General features: G+C 34.3%; 1 protein-coding gene across 1 annotated transcript in view; it reads left to right on the top strand.

The window, feature by feature from the left end:
• The window catches only part of LOC142319896 (uncharacterized), a 143,255-nt gene that overhangs the window by 18,167 nt on the left and 103,798 nt on the right, over positions 1-21,290 (top strand). Inside the window, exons 4-5 of the mRNA XM_075357569.1 lie at positions 6,496-6,635; positions 19,993-20,081. Of these exons, the coding sequence (XP_075213684.1) occupies positions 6,496-6,635; positions 19,993-20,081 (229 nt within the window). The remainder of the gene's footprint in view (positions 1-6,495; positions 6,636-19,992; positions 20,082-21,290) is intronic.

Below are 21,290 nucleotides of genomic sequence, written 5' to 3'. Positions count from 1 at the left end.
ATGAGTATCTGAATATTACTGTAGATCTATTGTAATTTTGGCTTTGTTTTGGGTGAGATTTTAGTTGTAATAATACCAGTGCCGCGAGTTGCTAAATTAATATAATATTTTAATATTATGTTTGCATTGTGCTTTATTTGTGTTTTTTTTTTGTTTTTTGAACTACTTATGCGTTTTTTATTCTTTGTTAAACACCTGATTAATAATATTATTTCGTAATGTATTTGTATTATATTATTGGCGATACAATACATTCAATTTAATGTTCTGTAGTAAATAAATATTACTAGAAAAAAAGCAGGTCTACGGCCTGCTGTGAAAAAGTTACATGGTTTATGTTCATTACACATAATTTTGTTAAATGTTTTTGCCAGTTGTAAGTAAATAACATTAATGAATTTAGCGTACTAACAACAAAAACTTTTAGAATGAAAACTTCAAAATCCTGAACAAATGGAGCACATACAGTAAACAAACCCATTCACCATCCTTTTTTACGGAAAAGATTTTATGGAGGGTGAGTATTTACTATTATACAAAAGTTGGAAAAATTAATGCTTATAAAAATTTACATCTATAATTTGTTGTCCTTGTTTTGCCCATTTGTGTGGTGTTTTAGTTGCTTTACTTTTTTAAATTGGTGTTAATTTTTTTAACAAATAATTTTTTTTTAATTTTAATTAAGGAATCTTCTCTTTCTCATTTTCGTTACTAATCTTTGCTTTTATAAAATTCCATTTATGGAAGTGATCGTTAAAAAAGTGATGTTAGCAAGTGTACTACAATCAGTGGATTGTCATGAGAGTAAAATCGGTTGGGTACTACTGCTAGTAAACTAACAGCTGGGAAATTATGTGAGAGTCAGTAATAAAAAGGTATTTAAAGAGGAATCTTGTAATGAAATATAAAATAAAATATTAGATACTTTTATTAGAATCAATTATTTGTTTCTGAATTAAGAAATGCCTATTCCATTGAGCTGAAAGTTTGTTTTGAATTTTTAAAGATTTTTATATTAAAATTGTTGCTAGATAATAATTGTTATATTTTCTGCTAAGAACACTAAGAACACTACTGGTTTACTTTCTTCTTAATTTTATTATATTAAATTTTACCTTAATACAGTTTTATTATATGCTAAATTGATTAGGTTGCTAATTGAATTCTATGGAATGGAGACTGAAAAACATAAATTTGACATTTTTCCTTCAAGTATTTGGTCTGCTTTCTAATATTTCAGGCAAAATTAATATTTTAGTAAATTTGTAATCCATTCAATTTGAAATATATTTTTTCAAAACTATTTTAAAAATCTCCCATTCTGTTGAAACAATCTTTTAATTAGTATTTAAAGTTATCTTTAAATATATAGCTAGTAATTTAACTAAGGAAATTTGGAACAAAAATCATTTAGGAGAACTTCTATGAAAATCAATTTTCAAAATTTCAACCTGAGTTTCTTCATATTATAAAATACATTACTCTTATATTTGCTTATGCCTATATTTTTATTGAATAAAATTGATATACATTTTAAAAATGAAATTATATGAGTAAAAAATATTATATGAGCAAAGCTGGATAATTCTAAAAGTGTAATTAATACACATGAAATTGTTTTACATTCTCTTACTCTTTGTAATTTTATATCATCTGTATTATAATTCTATCTTATTGATAAAAGCACATGTGTTGAATTTCAGTTATATACAATCGGTTCATGTAGAGTAAATTCATGTTAACATTTGCCATTCACTTAACATTTGCCCTTTCTAATGTAGTATATTAAACTACTGTTCAGTTCATAACAAAATAGTTAACTGAGTTTGTTGTCTACAAACGATATTAGTTTATTATCTCAGCATATTTTACTATGTAAGATAATGATATTAAAGATAATACACACATGCAAAAGTGTACGATTCTACTGGTGGACTATTGACTGTAATGTACACCCCAACATATAAAATTAATTCTGTTCATGAAAAGTGGTGTACATTGGATTCTAAAGAAAACGTGATTTATTCTTATTTATCTTGGGACAGTCATGTGCAAAAAGTATAATATACTTTTGTTAGTTATTAACTTTTCAGTATCATTAGAATATTAAAATAACTTCAGTGAAATAGTTCATTATTATACATATTCATTTTGCATATTATATATGCTTAACTGTATACATTTTATTTTGATTTTATTATTATTTATTATTATGCTTTTACGGCCAACATGGGACCACTTAAGTCAATTTTAGTTGGATCTTTTCTGAGAAAAGCGTGTTATTTTACTCTTCCGAGCTGCCCAGTATTTCTTCATCTGTTCAGATCTTGCTTTCTTTTCTTCATCCGTAAACACCCTCTTCGTTGTATTTTGTCGTTTGTCTGTCTTTTGTTTAAATCTAATGCTTTTATCTTTTAGCTTTGTAATTTTTCCAGTTTTATTCTGTAGGTCAGTCAGGGAAATTCCCAATTCTTTCATATCTTCTCTAATTTCTTTGATCCATCCTACTTCTAGCTTTTGGAACCAGAGCTTTTCAATGATATTTCTTGACAGTCTTGTTTCCGGTGTCCTTATGAGATGACCAAAGAGAGAGATTCTTTTTTCCCGCATAGTATCAGTAACAGGCTCTATTTCTCGATACACCACCTCATTTGGCACAATCCACCATTGGCCTTCTTTTTGGTGTTTTTTATTGATACACGTTCTGACAATTCTCCTCTCTATTTTCAGAATTTTTTCAATTCGGTTTTTCTGAGTGATTTTGAAAAGGGTCTCGCTTCCGTAAGTGACTTCTGGCTGTACTACAGTTTTATAATGTTTAAGTTTTGTTTTAGCAGAAAGGCATTTTTTGTTATATGTTGACCAAGTTAATTTTTGGGATTTAATCATTTTATTTGTCCTGTTTTGCCATGTCACTTTTTCATTTAAATTATAAGTTATTATTTCCCCTAGATATTTAAATTGTTTTACTATTTTAATTTTCTGATTGTTTACCGTAATGTGCTCTATTACCAGAGGATCTATGGCCATTAGTTCAGTTTTTTCGAAAGAGATATGAAGCCCTATCTTTTGTGCTAGGTTTTGAAGGCTCATGATTTGTGTTTTGGCTTCTTGAATATTATTTGCTAAAAGAGCGAGGTCATCTGCAAATCCTAGGCAATTTAGTGTGATGGAGTTTTTCTTAGTACCCATTTTTATATTTTTGGGATTTATTTCATACCATTTTCTCATGACAAATTCGAGGGCGCAGTTAAAAAGGAGTGGTGAGAGGCCGTCTCCTTGCCTCAACCCAGTTTTTATATAGAAGGGTTGAGAGAGTTCAGCTCTGAATTTCACTCTGAACTGGGTATTGGTTAAAGTTAATTTTATCATGTTTACGAGTTTAGGGTGAAGGCCCAGGTTTCTCAGAATATTCAGCATGGATGGTCAGTGTATACAATCATAGGCCCTTTTAAAGTCGACGAAGGTGATTATTAGTTGCTTTTTCCGTCTTTTATATAAGTCCATCATAAGTTTTAGGGATATTATTTGCTCCGGGCAACCTCTCCATGGCCTAAATCCCCCTTGGTATTCCCCAAGTTCCAGTTCAAGTTGGTCTTTGCATCGGTTGTATATGATTCTCGACAGGATTTTGTATGTGCAATCCAGGAGAGATATGCCTCTGTAGTTTTCCGGATTAGTTTTATCCCCTTTTTTATGTAATGGATGAATGAGGGCTGTGGTCCAGTGTTCTGGAAGTTTTTCTTCGTTCCATATTTTCACGAGGCATAGATGTAGGGAAGTTTTGACTGAATAAACTGATGAGTGTTTCCAGAGTTCTGCGAAAAGCTGGTCTTCTCCGCTTGCTTTGTAGTTTTTTATTTCATTTAAGGCTGCGAGAACTTCTTGAATTGTTGGCGGGTTGATATTTACTGGTGAAGTTTTAACTGGAGTTTCAGTGTCAATCTCAAAAAGCTCTGGGGGGTCGTCACAGTTGAGGAGTCTGTTGAAGGTTTCTGCCAAAATTTCAGCATTTTCTTTATTGGTGTGGGCCATATTTCCTTTTTTTCCTCTCAGCATAAGGGTGGGTGGTTCATATCTTTGAAGAGCCTGACCAAAAATTTTATAATAGTTTCGGAAGTTAGTTTTCTTGGAACTTTCTTCTATTTGCTGAATCAAGTTTTTTTGGGCTTGTCGTTTGGTTCCTCTTATAATTTTCTGAGTTATTTTCCTTTGTTTGGTGAATTCATGGTTAGATTCTTCAGTTTTCTGGGTTTGGTGGTTGATCCAAGCCCGGTGTCGGTCTTTGACTGCTTTGTCACATTCTTCATTCCACCATTGGTGTTTTTTGCTTGGGTTTATAGGGGCTAGTTCTTCAGCTATTTCTTTCAGTTGGGATGTCAGTTCTTTTAAATTATTAGTTAATTTGATTTTTTTTGTTGTTTCTTCAAAGATGGCATTGTTTATTAATTTATGTGGATCATAAGCTCTTTTGTTTTTAGGTTGGGATTTTTTCTTTTTATGCGGGGTGAATTTTATTTTAACTTTAATTAAGTAATGGTCCGATCCAGTATCTGTTCCTCTCAAGACTTTTACATTATAAATCTCCTTGTGATAATTCCGGTCCATGCAAACATGATCGAGTTGTCATTCCCCTTTTTTCCAATCTGGGTGTTTCCAAGTCTTCAATTTGTTTTGTTTTCTCATAAAATAGGTGGATTTTGAGATCATATTATGGTTTCTGCAAAATTCGACAAGTCTTTGGCCGTTCTTGTTAGTTTTCTTTTGGGCAGGCCATTTTTCGATAATATCACGATATCTTCGTTCTTTACCAAGTTGGGCATTAAAGTCCCCTATTAAAATCTTGGTGTGGGTCTTATTTATGTTGTTTGCAGTTTGGTCAAGAAGTTCCCAGAATTTGCCCATCTCTTCTCTATCTTTTTTAAGATTGTTTTTGTCATTGGTGGGAGCATGGACATTTATTATGGTGTAGAATTTATTGGCTGATTTTAGGGTTAAGGTTGAAATCCTGGGGGAGTAAGACTTAAATTCTACGACTGAGTCAATTATTTTAAGATTGATTTTGATTTTACATATATATTTTTTGTAATTGCACTTTATCGGAGGCAAATGTCAAGTCCTTCAAACCAGGCGTTAAGTGTAGATAATATCTGAATGATAGTGTGTATTTACCTCACATAAATTTATGGAAAATTATGTGAATTTTTTCACTGAATTTACCCTCCTTTCACAGATTTTCAGGTTGCGTTTAATACTTTATACTGGGTTCTGTAGTTTAACAAAATATTCTTGTCCAGTACCATTTATGTACGAGGGCAGTCCAGAAAGTAACTTACATTTGTACCTAGCATGGAGATGGGTGGGGATAGAGCCGCTATCTTGGCATCAAAACATTTCTACACTCAGTATGCATCAAGCTGTCGTAGTGTGTGGACTGTGATTTTTTCTACTTTGTTTGTTGTGAATTATTGAAATGTACGCTTCAATAGAAAATTCTGCGAGGTGGAGGTGTAAGGTGCATTTAGTGATTAGGTTTTTACTGGAAAAAAATCTCAAACCAATTGAAATTCATCTACAACTTTGTGAGGTGTATGGAGATGGTATAATGAGTGAAGGTTGAGTGAGACAGTGATGCATTCAGTTTAAAAATGGCCGCACCAATGTTCATGATGAGGACCACAATGGTCTGTCTAGTCTTGTGACTGATGAACTGATGATAAAATCAACAATAAAATTCATGAAAATTGTCGCATTATGATTACGAAACTCTTGCTTCATTTCCCTCAAATTTCATGAAGTTTACTGCATGAAATTGTCTCGGGGAAGCTTGGTTATCCAAAGTTTTGTGTAAGAGGGATGCCAAAAAATCTAAGGCGGCAGATTTCTATAGAGAAGGAATTGAAAAGCTTGTGCATCATTATGATAAGTGCCTCAATTTAAATGGCGACTATGTAGAAAAACAATTTAAGATTGTCCCTTTCAAACGTATATAATATTTTTTTTTTTTTTTTTGGATGTTTTTTTATTTCAAAATATAAGTTACTTTCTGGACAACCCTTGTAACATATTTTTGCTTGTTACATGCCTAGTTCTTAAACAATCCAGTGTAGTTCAGAGATTATAGAGTAGGTAGAAACCTTTAATTTAACATGTTGGATCTGGTATATAATTGTGTCCAATTAGCTTTTTTTGATGCTAGTCATTCTTTCATGAGGTCTTCCAGCAGAAGTTATTAGTGTTCATCAGACAGTCATTTCTATAAGCTGATATTCAACAATTTGGTCTTTTTGCTTCCTGATTATCTGGATAGGGATCTGTAGGTTACTTTAATTGTCTGATATATATAGAGTAATATTTTACATTGATTGTCAGATGGAATGATATAATAATTATTTTAATGGTACGGATTGAATAGTTTACTAAAAATAATTTGATAAGTGTATTGATAAAAATATGTCTTTATTTATATATTAGGTAATTTGTTCACTGTTTCAGATCATTGGAGTGTGTTGTGATAAAAAAGCTAAGTCATGTACAGCAAGAATGGTGTGGGCATGAACTTGCCAGTTCATGTCCTGCTATTGTTTCAACTGTTAGCATTGCTGTACAGACAGATATATGTAAACATAAAATATGTAAGTAAAATTGTTTATAATATAATTTTAATTCCATTTATGATATAATTTTTAAAAAATATAATGAATCCTGATGCTATATTTTATTCAGACTGTTCTAAAGACATTAATTCTGTTGGTGGTTGAGCTTCTGTGTTGGCAACAGAACATATATGTTTGGGTTTCCCAGCATCATTAGTACTTTCATTGCGGAGTTGTTTGCCAATAATAAGGTCTTAAATAAAATTAGCCCAACATTTTGACATATACTTGTTTGTTCAGATTCCATGAGTGCCTTGCAGGCAATTAGTGACATGTACTCCAGACACCCTATTGTCTGTGAGATTCAGTGTGTTATTTTGCAAATGACTCAACATAATACAACTGTGAGCTTCTGCTGAATTCCCAGCCATATTGGAATTTCAGTCAATGAGTGCATTGATGGTGTGGCAAAAGAGGCTTGTTTCCAGCTTCCTTTCACCAATTGCATTGCTTCGAACAATCTTGTTTGTTTCCTGAAGAGGGTGGTTCATGATGAATAACAGTGAATGGAATGCTATATCAACAATAAACTTTGCCTGATTAAGAACACTGTGTCACTGTGGAGCTCCTCGTGCAGAAATAACTATCAAGAGGAGCCTATTATTTGCTGTTTGCAAATAGGGCACTAGGCTCACTCATGGATATCTGATGACACAAGCGAATGAACCCGTTTGTGCACTCTGCGACTGCCAACTTACAGTACACCACATCATTGTGGATTGTATCTGTTATGGGGTATTATGTTGCAAGTTTAAACTGGGGACTAATATGCAAACTATTCTAGGGAGTAATGAAATGCTGTTATCTTATACTTTACTATTTCTTAGGACTGTCTATGTATTCAAATATTTGAATTACAATAGTGTGTTTCAGTTATTTATACCATTTGCTATAGAGCAAATTGTAATTTTATTATTTTAATTGATATAAATAATGATGTGATATATCTTTGTGTTTTTATTTCGCTTTTAACATAGTTATAGGCTTTTTCCTTTTAAGATCTATTTTTACAGTGCTGGGTTTTAGTTTTTAATTGTCAATTTTTAACATTTATTTATTTGTAACAAATATATTGTGCCCAGGCGATGATAATGTGTAACCTTTTTTTGTCCAGAAAAAAATTATTTCGTTTTTAAAAAAAAATAAAATGCCATATTTTATTTATACTTGTTTAAGAATATTTTGTTATTTGATTCATCTATATGAAATTAATGCGTAACTATATATGTTTAAGATTTTCATTTTTGAGACTTTTATGTACTTTATAATTATGTAGTAAGTATGGCCAATTAAGTTGTTTTGTTTAAATCTGAATATAAATCTATAAAAGAATAAATTTGAATCTGTTAAAATGATTTTCTTTTACAGAACTTAAATTTATAAATGGTCTTGCCAATTTATTGCCCTTTGGAGTGAAGTTCTTTTGAAACACTGCCTAATGGAGAGTTTAGCAATGCTTTGTTCAGGGATACCTTTTTGGGATTAATATTAGTAGGTTGTGGACAGAATACTTTAAAGTGGTGAAAGGTAAATTCAGAAGCTTTTCATTGTCTGAAACAATCCATGAGCCGTCCAGATGATGGACAAGGAAAATAAGACTTCAGCAGACATTTTGTTTTGTTTTATAGGGAACTATCATTAGTTATTAGTTATGAAATAATAAGACTCTTGATGTGCCAACATTCTTACTTATCCTAACCTTTTTGATTCCCAACTGTTCCTGAGCAAATAAAAATTGGCTACCCATCTGTCCATGTGGGATCATATGTACCTAACCTAAGATGCTGCTTTTAATGTCAGGGTTTTGGTCACAACAAAATTGGTTGCAAGGAGCAAGTCTATTGTAGCTATACAGGACTTGATGATATTGCATGCACAGAGGCTGAAGATTGTTTTAACTGTAAGGGTTCACATTTGGTGAGATCTCGAGAACGCCCTATTTATGAGGGGGACCAGGCTATATTAAGGATTTAAATTGAACAGAAAGTGTCCTTTCCTGTGGCTTGTCAGGAATACAGCAAATCCCCCAGGATGATGAATCCTGTGCAACCCGAGCAGTGTCCAAGCTGTCTCTAACAAAGTACCAAAAGAGAATCAATGCATATCGTGCAAAGAATTAACCAAAATGTAGAGGCCTTGTCAGCCCAAGTAAAATCACCCACATCTGCTATTACGTCACTGAATACAAGCAAGAAGATTACTTCTGCTAGAAAGTCAGAAAGTGGTTTATAAGAACCACTTTTTATTTGGTGGTGGATTGCCACCACCACCATCAAATAAAAATAATCCACCACAAAATAAAAATACTGTTACACCAACAACGCAGAAAACTATCAAGATTTGTATTAAGGAACCTATTAAAACTCGTCTGGTTCACTATCTCAGGACTCCCAGGCTTCCAAGTCCCCAAATCATCTTGAGGTCATTTCAAGGTTGTGAAGGTCAATGAAGTGCTGAAGAAGCAAAGCACTTCCTAAAAGTTATCAATACCAAAAGGAAAGCCAGATTATATCTAACAAATAATCTGCACACAGAGTTTTGTATATAACAGGAAAAGAATATTTTTATGGGTACCAATATTATTTACTGGAATGTTTGCAGCTTGTGTACTCGACATGAGGATATTGAAATCCTACTAAAGGAAGAAAATCCTTTAAAACTGTGCCCTGTCTGCAGGAGACTCGCCTCCATCCCAAGGATGATATGTCCTTTCATGGTTATGTTTATGAAAAATGTGACAGTCAAGCAGGGCAGAGGACGTGAACCTCTGGCTATTTACCTGAAGGAAATTATATTAGCCACCCATATTCTGCTAGCGACAAACATACGTGCAGTCACAGTGAAGATATTGGCTCCATTTAAAATGAATATCTGCAGCTTATGTCTTCTGCCAAATTCCGATATCAGTGAGAATGATTTGTCCAGTTTGTTTTCACAAATTCTTTTACCCTGCCTAGTAATAGGCGATTTCAACACCTTACCATTCAAGCGTCTCATCATCATGTTCTTGCTGAGGAACTATAGTTGATCGACTGAAGCAGAACTTGGATCTCTGCTTATTGAACGATGGGTCGTACTTGTTTATATAATCTTCATCAAGTATATTTTTGTGCATTGATCTGTCCTTGTGGTCAATATCCTTTCTCCCAAGTCTTACCTGATGTATTTCCAAAAACTTCTTTAAAAGCAATTACAGACCTGATGTCATCTCAGTCGGTAATACTGATTTCCCTCAGAGTCAGCCACACAAATGGGTGGTTTGAAAAGCAGACTGGAACAAATACAAAGCTTCATTTGGTTAATATGACAGAAGTGGTTGTGTGATTCACCAGCTTGCCAAGTTTACACACTTGATACTAGATGAATTTATCCCTTTAACATCTGGAAAAAATTTAGCCCTTTAACATCAAATGAGGTTATCCCTTTAACATCTGGAAAGCCAAGGCGGCCTGCTATTCCTTGGTGGAGCGAAGACTGCAGAGTGCACTAAGGGATTGCCACAGGGCTTTATGTAATTTCAGTCGAAGGCCTACTATTAAATTGCTCTGTGCTTTCCACAGTGGGAGGGCTGTTTGCCGTCAAGTGTTTAAGTACTGTCTTGCCGAGAGCAGTCTTCGAATGTGATGGAGTAAATGTCATGCGGTTAATTTGGAGCAGTAATTGTTAAAGTTGAGTGGCGGAGCCACTGTCAGTGGGGGGCGACTGCACTATCAAGGGAATGTTGGTCCATGCAGCCATGAGGTGTGGCACTGCCTTGCTGAGGGTGATCTTCAGGTATGATATTTGTAGTGGGTGATGGGATGTAGGTCTGAATTTTGTTAATGTATAACATTTTGAACGGTATGAGTTTAGCATTGTATTGACTTGTTATTTAGTCGATGGTTGAGACATTTACAGTCACAAGTGTTTACTGAAATTGGACTAGGCACGGGGTTTGCGCTTCCATGGACTGGGTTAGCTAGTTCAGAGGATGATATTATAGGAAAAGAAGAGTGAAGATGTCCGAAAGAACCGTAAAGCAAAGGCGTTGGCTGAGATAATAATTTTTACTGATGTAAATGTCTATTGAGACATTTGCATTGGTAGCATCCTGACTGAGGCCTGGCTGATGACTGTGAGATGTAATCAGTTAAAGGGTCTAAAGATAACCTCTGGTAAAGCGTCTCAGGGCTTGGAACGAAGGGTGCGTTTTGGCAACTGGAATTTCAACAAGGTGGGTGTCTTCCCCTACAGAGTTGGGATATGCTAAACAGAAATCTTGACTGAATTAAGTTTATATCATTTGTAGGACTACATCAGTGGTTGTGTGGAGAAAAGTTTGGGCCATATGAGGATCATGGCAATCTCCACAACCAATCGGACTGGAAAACAATGGCATCTTAGTAACAATACCAATTGATGTGGCAAACACACTTGTAAATATGTTATGGCAGTTTCACTTACATCATCATATTGTTGGGAGTTTATAAGATATAAGTCACAGGTAGAAAGTGTGCGATTTGTTATCAGAGATTCACAAAATGAATTGAACATTCCTTTTTCTTTTGATGAGTTAAGGTATGGCTTGAGTAATTCCCATAACACTTCCCCTAGAAATGATAATTTCAGCCTCAGTTTGTTATCACACCTCCTGGTTACTGCATTATGTCATCTTTTGTGTATCTATAATAGAATTTTTTTGATTTGGTTTTCCAGATTCTTTTTCAGAAGCATTGGTGATCCCTGTACTGAAACCTGGTAAAGATAAATCATATCCCTCAAGTTAATGCCCAATCTTTTTGACCAGTACCCTCCCTGTGCAAGGTGGTGGAATGAATGCTTGTCTGGTGCGGTACCTTGAGAGAAACACTCTGATTGTCCCCGAACAATGCGGTTTCTGCCAAGGTAGATAGTGTACCGATCATGTAGTTACTTTTGAATCTGTCATTCAAAACGCCTTCCTACTTCACCACCACCTTGTTGGCTTGGAGGAAAGGAATCCTAAATAAACTACATGAATGCAGTATACAAGCAAATCAACTTGCATTTATCAGGGGTTTCCTCAGTAGTCAGTCCTTTTGAGTTCAAGTTGGAATGACCGTATCTGAAAAGTTTACACTAGAAAACTGAATACCACAGGGAAGTGTCCTAAGTCCTGAGTGTTACATTATTTTCCATAGCCGTAAGTAGTAATTATAAACTGCATGCGAAAACTTATGTGTTCATTATTTGTGAATGATTTTCAATTTATGTTGCATCTAGATCTTTAGCTACTAGTGAGGGGTTGCTCCAGAACACTATAACATGTTTAGAATCGTGGTGTAAAACGACTGGATTCATGTTTTCTCCTGAGAAAACTAAATGGGAACATGATGATCCCAACTTTTTTTACATGATGAACCAGTTAAACCATTCACACAGGTTAGATTTCTTGCATTGTGGTTTGACCAAACTTGGGTAACACATTTAAAGGAACTGAACGTAAAATGTTTAAAAATGCTAGTCATACTAAGAGTTTTACCTAATATTCATTGGGGGAGATAATCAACTATGCATGTTGCACTTCTACCAAGCTCTGGTCTGTTCCTACTTAGCCTACAGCTGCGTGGCTTATTCATCCGCTTAGTTTGCCCTCTTAGAATGCTCCATGTAGTCCATTTATTCATTCATCCGTCTTGCTACAGGGCGTTTTGTTCAAGCTCCATGGTAAGTCTGCTGGTGGACAGTGGTGATGCATCACTTTGGAATAGACAAAACCAAATGATCTGTTCTTATGTAGTTTGCATTAAATTGTAACCAAATCATTCAAACTATGATGCGGTGTTCTCTAACCCACATCTTAATCGCTATCAGGAACAGCTAATATCTACTGCTCTGCTAGGCAACAGAGCACAGCACCTTTTCTTGAATGTACACTGAATATACAATCACTAGTTCTTACTGTTACTCCATATTATTATTACTCTCTTCATTAATTATTGGTTTAGTTTTTGTTGGTACCATAAGAACAACACAAATTCAGTTATTTTGCGAGGAAAATACTATAAAATTATAAATAGCATGAATCCTGATGATATAGTTTATACAGACTACTTTAAAAACGTTAATTTGGGTTGTGCTTTTGTGGTTGGCAATAGAACATACATGTTTAGCCTTCCCAGGATCATCAGTGTTTTTGTTGCAGAGCTGTTTGGTATTAATAAGGCCTTAAATATAATTAACCCAACATTTGACTCATCCTTATTTGTTCAAATTCTCTAAGTGCCTTACAGCAATTAGTCATATGTACTCCATCCTGATTCCATAGGGAAAGACATCTGCCTTGTGACGATCCCAGTCGCCACATCACTCCCTCTGTTCCTAGCCCTGATGGGCTTTACCAGTGGTCATCTTGTAGACCCTCAATACCTGATTACATATTTCAGTCTTCAGTACAGCTTCTATCAGGATAGCACCAATGCAAATGCCTTGAAAGACATTTCCATCTGTCTTAAAAACCATCAACTAACAAAAGATATTTTTCAAACTCCCCTAAATTGAATAAAAAAACTGATAACCAATAAAAATTTACAAATTCAGCTATAACAAAGCATTAATCTCATTCTCTAAAAAATTGTATGCAATATTGCATGTGCTACCACATTAAAGCAAACAAAATTACAAGTCAACCAATGATCGGGCACAATTGCCGAATACGCCTACTCTAGCGAAAAAGCACCCAAACGGGTCCCTAACCACCCAGGTTACACTGATCTACACTAAACACCCTCTGCACTCCTTTTGAGCACTAAAAAAGGAGCACCTAAAAAGTCTTTCAACAACGCACCACTCATATCTAACTTTCCGCTTAACCTGCAGATCCAGACTGGAACTGATACCCTCAAGCTCCTTGACCACCTCTTCATGCCTAAACTCATATTTTGAGCAAACATACTGCACACGATATGCAATCATCTGTTAATACTAAGGACTGAAGACACTGATCTGAGTCAGTCAAGCCAAATTGAACCAGCCTGTCCCAAAATGCACCATGCCCCTAAAGGAACTGAGTCGCATGCCGGTTCGGGGACTCTCAATGCCCTTACATACATCTGGAAAGAAACCATGCTTATACCGCCCATCTGCCATCTCATCCCACCTGTCCTACCAAATACCAAAACCTTCCTTCTCTATTTCCCGAATACGCTGTGCGGTCAGTTCATCCGACTTCTTCACAGCGTAACGTGACTGACGTTCCGACGGAAGGACATCAGTTAGTTTAACACCTGCAAGAACTAGAACTGTCTCACATGAAATAATCCTAGCCCCCCCCCTCCCATCACAGTAAGTAACAGGAGGCGCTGAGCCCTCAACAGAATATTGCGGTAGCTTTTATACCTCATTCTGTTTGCCCATAGGTTCTTCATAAAGCATAATTACCTTGCCTACACCTTTATACAAAATTTTCGTTTTTTAAAATTTAAACACCAATTGGGATGAACCACCTACTAATGCTGCAGAAGGCATCACACGCCTTCTTAGCGATTTTCTGAAAGTGCTCTTAAGGAGTACACCCAAATACTGTTGCAACAAGACATAGCGAATAGTATGGCCGGTCATTGAAACACAGGCTTGCCATGTAGTGGCCAAATGGCCCTTCAGCAGCATTATGATGGTCTTCTCAGGGCTAAATACCATTTTGTGTTGATTGCTCCACACCTCTAGTACTATACATGCTTGAGTTTCTCGGAATTCGACCTTGTTGTCCAAGTCTCTTTTAACCAGCAAAATCCTATCAACGGTATAAGCGATGACACAAACATCCACTGGGCAACCTCAACCATAAGAGATAGTCAAACTCCACAATCCAAAGCAGAGGGCCCAGCACATTGCCTTGAGGAGATCCCTTGGACAACATCTTACACACCTCAGTTCCACCATCATGAAGCACAGTCCCAAAAGTAACTTTGTACTACCCCTATCTCATCACATGTTCACGCCTTGTAATTGATACAAGGCAGATGGCCACCACAAGTTGTTAAATGCCCTGGATATATTCAAAATATACCCAGGACTTATGCAGAGTTGGAGTTAGTCACTTCTAAAATTGCATCCCTGTATATCTTTCCCCCAGTCAGAAACCTGCATCAAGAAATTTTGCAAGCTCAACCTTCCATTAATCTGCAAATACAGCACCTTCTCAAACACTTTACCAAGCACTGGCAGAAACATCAGAGCCCTGTACGATGAACTCACAGTAGGACCCTTGTCATCGCCTTTAAACTGAAGCTTAATCACACCTCTTTTCCAACAAAGCCGAAAATAGCCAGAAAAAAGCATTCTATTCAGAACCTTTGTTATTGCATCTACACACATACAATGAGTGAACAAAGAGTTCCACAGTGATTCTGTCATACCCAGGAGCCTTATGCCTTGCAAAACTGCAAACAATCTGCTACACCTCAGCCTCAGTCATGTCCAAAGATGCCATACCTAAATGAAAAGAACTGACCTCACGCCTAACATACTATGCTGACACTCACTCTCCATATCATCATCTAACAGTAAATCATTTAACAGATTGCTCAGTAGTTCTCAGGTTTCAGTCAGTACACCTTGCCAAGTTGAGAGAACAGACAACAAAATGTCTTTCTTTTGTTTATGTCCAAAATTTTACAGATGACACCCTAGGGATCCTTATTATCCTGATCCTGCATGAAAGAACACCAAGAATCCCTAATTGCAGTTACTCTGAACACCCTGTTGTCTGTGAGATTCAGTGCGTTATTTCTCAAATGGCTCAACGTAACACAACTGTGAGTTTCTGCTGAATCCCCAACCATATTGGAATCTTAGGCAATGGGCACACTGATAGAAGCACACTAAAAGAGGCTTGTTTACAGCCTCCTTTCACAAATCGTGTTGGTCTTGTCTGCTTTCTGAAAAGAGTGGTCTGTGATTAATGGCAAAGTGAATCGAATTGGACCGTTAACAATAAACGTTTCAAAGTTCTATCAACAGTCACCATGAAGCTCTTCATGCAGGAATAACCATCAAGAGGAGGTTATTATTAGTTTGTGAATAGGTCACACTAATTTCACTCATGGATATCTCATCACTCAGACTGATGCACCTGTATGTGTTTGCTGTGACTGCCAAATAACTGTACACCACATTCTTGTGGTCTGTGTTTGTTATGCGGCATTGCATCAGAAGTTTAAACTAGGGGCTAACTTGAGAAATATCTTGGGAAATAATGAGACGATTAGCAAATGTTTTACGATTTCTTAAGACCATCTGTTTGTATTCAAATATTTTATTTTTACTACAGTATCTTTCAACTGTTTATGCCATTTGGTGTTTGGAAGATGGTAATTTTATTGTTGTAATGTAAATCATATTTCATTGTGGTTCTATTTTGCTTTTAGCATTCATCATAGGCATTTTCCATTTATGCGGTGTTTTTTTATTACTGGGTTTTAGTTTTTAATCTTAATTTTTAATTGTTAATTTTTGGTATTTATTTATTTACTATATAAATATCATGTGTGGGCACTGATGATGACACTTCGTTGTGTGCTCAGGAAAAAAGTAATATCTACTGTAAGCAGTAGTATAGACAATTGCCAGGTTTTACATGCTCTTCTCTTTCCATTAACAAGAGATCTTATAAACTAAGATAATAAGAGGATCTGACTCTACTAATTAGAGTGCATTTTTCAGAACAAAATGTACCAGCTGCTTGGTGTATTCTAATATTATAATATTGAAATAAACTGTGGGAGCCTTGGTATTAATAAGTAATAATATAAGCGAAATCATCGAGTTTAGTGAACTTCACCTGTAAAGACATTCATTTAGCCCAGGCTATAGTTAACAGGTTAACTGACATGTGTGGGAACAGCAAAAAGAGTAATAAATGTATAAAAAAAAGATCTAAAGATAATATATCAATGACCTCCATAAAAGAAAATATATTAATGTTATGAGTTACAAAAAACCTAAGATGTACATTAGTTAGCGCTATAGGCCAGTGTGTTTAGTGGCAGAAGAGATAAGTCCATAATTATTTTTATTCTTAAAATGAGTAGACACCCAAATTGGGATTATTTAATCTCAAGCTCCATTGGAGATGTTTAGAATTGAAGTCACCATCATCCATGAATTTTGATTTAAGAGAATGAAAAAAAGGTTGTCTACAAGTGTGGGATTATGGTAAAATGCAGATAACAATACACAGAAAATAAAATAAATTACAAAGTAAGTAGAATCAAGTTGCTTACATTAGGTTGTTAGTAGAGTTTATAATTATAGAGTTCTTCAGCCCGTAAGTTGGCTTTTATGATTTCAAATATTATTTTTTTTCTAGAGAAGAATTCATAATGAATAGGAAAGTTGTTGATGTTGGTTTATTTTTGTGAAAGGGCTTGACAAAGGACTTGCTGAATAAGTAAAAATATCAGAGAAATTAAATAATTTTATTGCTATTGAAGTTAAAAGAGGGTTGTTCTTTCTCTGTATTTAAATTATGTTTAATTATGAGAAGCACGAGTGTTTATATAGAGTTAAAAGTGTTTTATAGCTATTTGCAATAATAGTGTTATATCTGTGTACATCTTTGTGAACATTTTCACATGACCTTCACAGCTGACTGTTTATAATATTAAGTGTTTTGAATGAAATTATCATTATTTTATGTCAAAATGAGAATTGAGAAAGAGGGGGAAAACAAACAATTATCTTAAACTGGAGAAGTTGCAGTAGGTTCTACTGTAAAGATGGTATTTTAATCAGAAGTAGATTTTGGTAAATTACAATGTCTTTGGCATTGAAGTTTCTGAAGGTCATTGCTTCAATAGTTAATTGTATGATGCTAGTGGCAGAGAGCGCAAGTCATTGTAGTCCAGTGGTCTCCTGCATTCTTGTGAGAAATGATCACTGGTACTACATATTTTTTGGAGGGTTATTATTATATGCTGCTGTATGATTATCGAATTTCTGACTTAGCATAGGTTGGATACTTTACAGTCCTGATAAACATTTTTAATATGTGAAATATACATTATCAATCTAGATCTGAAAGCAGGATCTAAGTCATTATAAAACAATGGAGGGTTTTTTTAAGATGTGATCTTAATATTAGTGTGATATTTCTAACTTGTAAGTGCAATTTGTTGATTTAATCTTTAATCAAATCCGCAGGTATAAACAAAAATGAAGAGTGTAAAGGACAGTTCTGTTGGGCTAGTAAATGGTAATTGAAAACAGTGAAAAGTGTCACTGTCTGATTTAAAAAATAAAACAAATTTTCTGTGTTGATCCAAAGTATTATAATAAATTTTAAATCATTTGTGGGTGAAGGTCATGCAACTTCTTCACCTTGCCGCCCCCCGCCAGTTGTATTCTACAGTACCATGTAGCAAGCACTACCAGTACATCACCACATCCATCATTATTTATACATCAGAAATCTAATAAGCCCATAAACAAATATAGTATTTTCAATAGATAACTAAAACAGAAAAATTGTCAATTCTTTCTACAATTTTTCGAAATAATTTTTCAGTTGAAAAATTAAAAACTTACTCTTTAAAAATTGAAATTTTTTTATACAAAACGTATCCATTTTTTATAAACGTAATGGATTTATGTTTGAGATTTTAAGTGTACTGTATTTATTTGGAAATTGTTGAATATAGTTGTTCTTCTAAATATAGAAGCAGTAGTCTTTGTTATTTTTTAATTGAGAACTTTTTGTTAAAGCATAAATGATGCTAAATATAAATGAACACTGTCTGCACCTCTCCATATTTCTAAGTAAATATGTTGTCAGTAGATCAGGTCAGGCCACCATATTTGTTTGCAAATGTTTCATCATATTCCCTCCAAGACAAACCCAGATGCAGTAGTATATACGGATGGATCAAAACAGAACGATACTGCAGGATGCGCATTTATTGTTAATGGCTGGACCTGTAGGTTTGATCTACCTGGTATTACAAGTGTCTTTACTACTGAATTATACGCTATAAATTAGGCTTTGAATATCATTAACCCTAATTACCATCATATCCTTATTTGTTGCGATTTGTGTAATGCTCTCCAAGCCTTAGAAAATGTTTATTCCAGACACCCTATCGTCACTGAAATTTACAATGCAATCACAAAGTAGAACCATTGCAATGCACAAGTGAGTTTCTGCTGGATCCCTAGCCATGTGGGGATTCTGGGTTATGCACACTGGTAAAGACACATGTAATTAACCATCCTTCACTACCTGTGTTACTGCATCTGACTTTATTAGCTGTGTAAAACTCACTCCTCACACAAAGTGGCAAGATGACTGGATGACTATAGTAGATAACAAACTCCGGCACATTAATGATTTAGTCTTGCCATGGGATTCCTCATACAGTAAAATTTGTCATGAGGAAGTGGTCCTCTGTCGATTGCGGATAGATCATACGAGAGCTACTCATGGGTATCTGATGTCAGCAGTATATATACTATGTGACTGCTGGTTAACTGTGCGCAACATCTTAGTATATTGTTTGCGTTATGTGGCCTTATGTTGCAAATTGCCAGGTACATTTTTGTCTAATTCTGGGCAATGACAAAGAAGTTTTGGGCCAGGTGATTTTATTTCTTCAAAGTGTTGGTATTATAGATACGTTTCAGTAGTGTTATTTTATTTTTTTTTATACTGTTATGAACTTCATTTAAAATGTTTATATTTTCTCTTATCCGTGTTTAATCTTTTAGTTTAAGTTTTTTTATTTTGTTTTTGTATTTCGTATTTTAATTTAAGTTTAATTTTATTTTTAAATTTTTAGTGTATGTTTTGTATTTTGTTTTTATGTTTTATATTTTTGTTTTCCGGGTGATGATAACATACAAATATTTTTCGCTTCCAAAAAAAAAAAAATATATAAAAAAATAAATATATATATATATATATATATGTTATCTGACATGAGTCATGTCCAAGAATGACCCATCTTTAAGAATAACGAGCATCTTATACCAGGCTCACTAAAGAAAGTGAGAAGTGATTTGATTTTCTATCACGTTCTTCACTAAGCCAAACCTATTGTACAAATGACTTTGCTTTTATTATGTACTATCTACTTCCATTCCCCTCAAAACCATATACTTTCCACTGAATGACCGGTGCAATAGTCAATCTTTTTTTTTCTTTTTTTTTGTTACTTGATGATATTGCCAGATAAGCTTGAAGCTTGTGCGTGGAATTGGAAATTGTAGTGTATGAAAAATGATCAGAATTCGAACCCAGGACTCCCCATAATTAATGTATGTAGGATGTGGATAAATCTGATATTACTCAATTTATGATTTTTTGTTTGTATTTATTTTTCAGCATTACCAGAGATTGATCTTAATGCAGATTCAGAACCAACCAATGGTCATGATTTTTTTCTACCTCCAATTAGTCCTCTTGATATAAAGGTAATTATTTCTTTATTGATGCTTGAAGAAACAATTAGTATAGCTTTGTTTGTACACTTCAAAAAATGTAATAATTTTCAAAGTTGAATGAAAAAGTTATGAATGAAAATGAATGAAAAACAATTCAATATATTAATATTCAGTTGACTACGTACATATGTAGTCATCTATCAAAAGATGTTTTCACCATCATAACATACTATTAGCAGTTGTTTAAAGCGTAAGCACTGATTAAATCATAAGATCGATTCTAGGCCAAAAATTATGGGGTAAAATCATTAGACATAATATTTGTTATGCTATCATTTCTGTCTAACAAATATCAGTTTCCAACTACCCACTTCTTGACGAGAGAGTTATCCCCTCTATTAATGAGTTTTGATGGAAGTATGTTTGTCTGGCCAAAGTGAAGCTGCTTGACCTGGCTTTTGCTTGGAGGCCTTCAGCCCTTCACTCCTGCCAACAGCCATACCATGTTGACGGCCAACACCAGTTTTCATCTGATCACTAAAGTTAAGCAACATTGGCATAGTTAGTACTTGGATGGATGAAGCTGCACCACGTGCTGGTTTTTTTTAAAAACCTAATTTATTTTGTTTTATGTATTTTCATACATCAATAAAATGGAAATTATCATTTCATTTTTTAAAATAAATATTATTTAACATTTTTATCAGTTTCACAGCTCTGTTTATTCTTCTCAGTACGCCATATAAAAGATTAATCTTTTTTATATTTTTAAGACATTTTTTTTAAATCATAATTTAATTAAATTTTTATACACATTAACAGAGGGTATTAAAAATAAATTTTCTAAGTTTTTTTTTTTAATCTAATACTATATGTAACAAACTAATACCTGTTTTTGAGCTGTAAAAAATAATTATTTGTAACTGTTAAAAAAAAAATCATTTTATACAACTAAAATATGCTTCTTTATCCCCTATTAATGCAAATAAAATGTTATGCATAATTAGAGATATTGATTTCTTTGATCAGGGAGTGATATTAACATCATGTCTTTCATGATTAATATCACAAAGGTTGTGATATTAATATACAGAAAGAGTATACGTAAAGTCAAAATTGCCAGATGCAAGGAGCCTGAAAGGCTCCTGAGCATATAGTTAAATCTTAATTAACTAAATTTATGTTTATGTATTTTCTGTTATCTTATTTAAGTGAATGAGAATAATAAAACGTAATATT

This window comes from Lycorma delicatula, chromosome 2, assembly GCF_047948215.1.
Source record: "Lycorma delicatula isolate Av1 chromosome 2, ASM4794821v1, whole genome shotgun sequence".
Taxonomy (NCBI): domain Eukaryota; kingdom Metazoa; phylum Arthropoda; class Insecta; order Hemiptera; family Fulgoridae; genus Lycorma; species Lycorma delicatula.
This window is presented reverse-complemented; position numbering and strand designations above follow the sequence as displayed.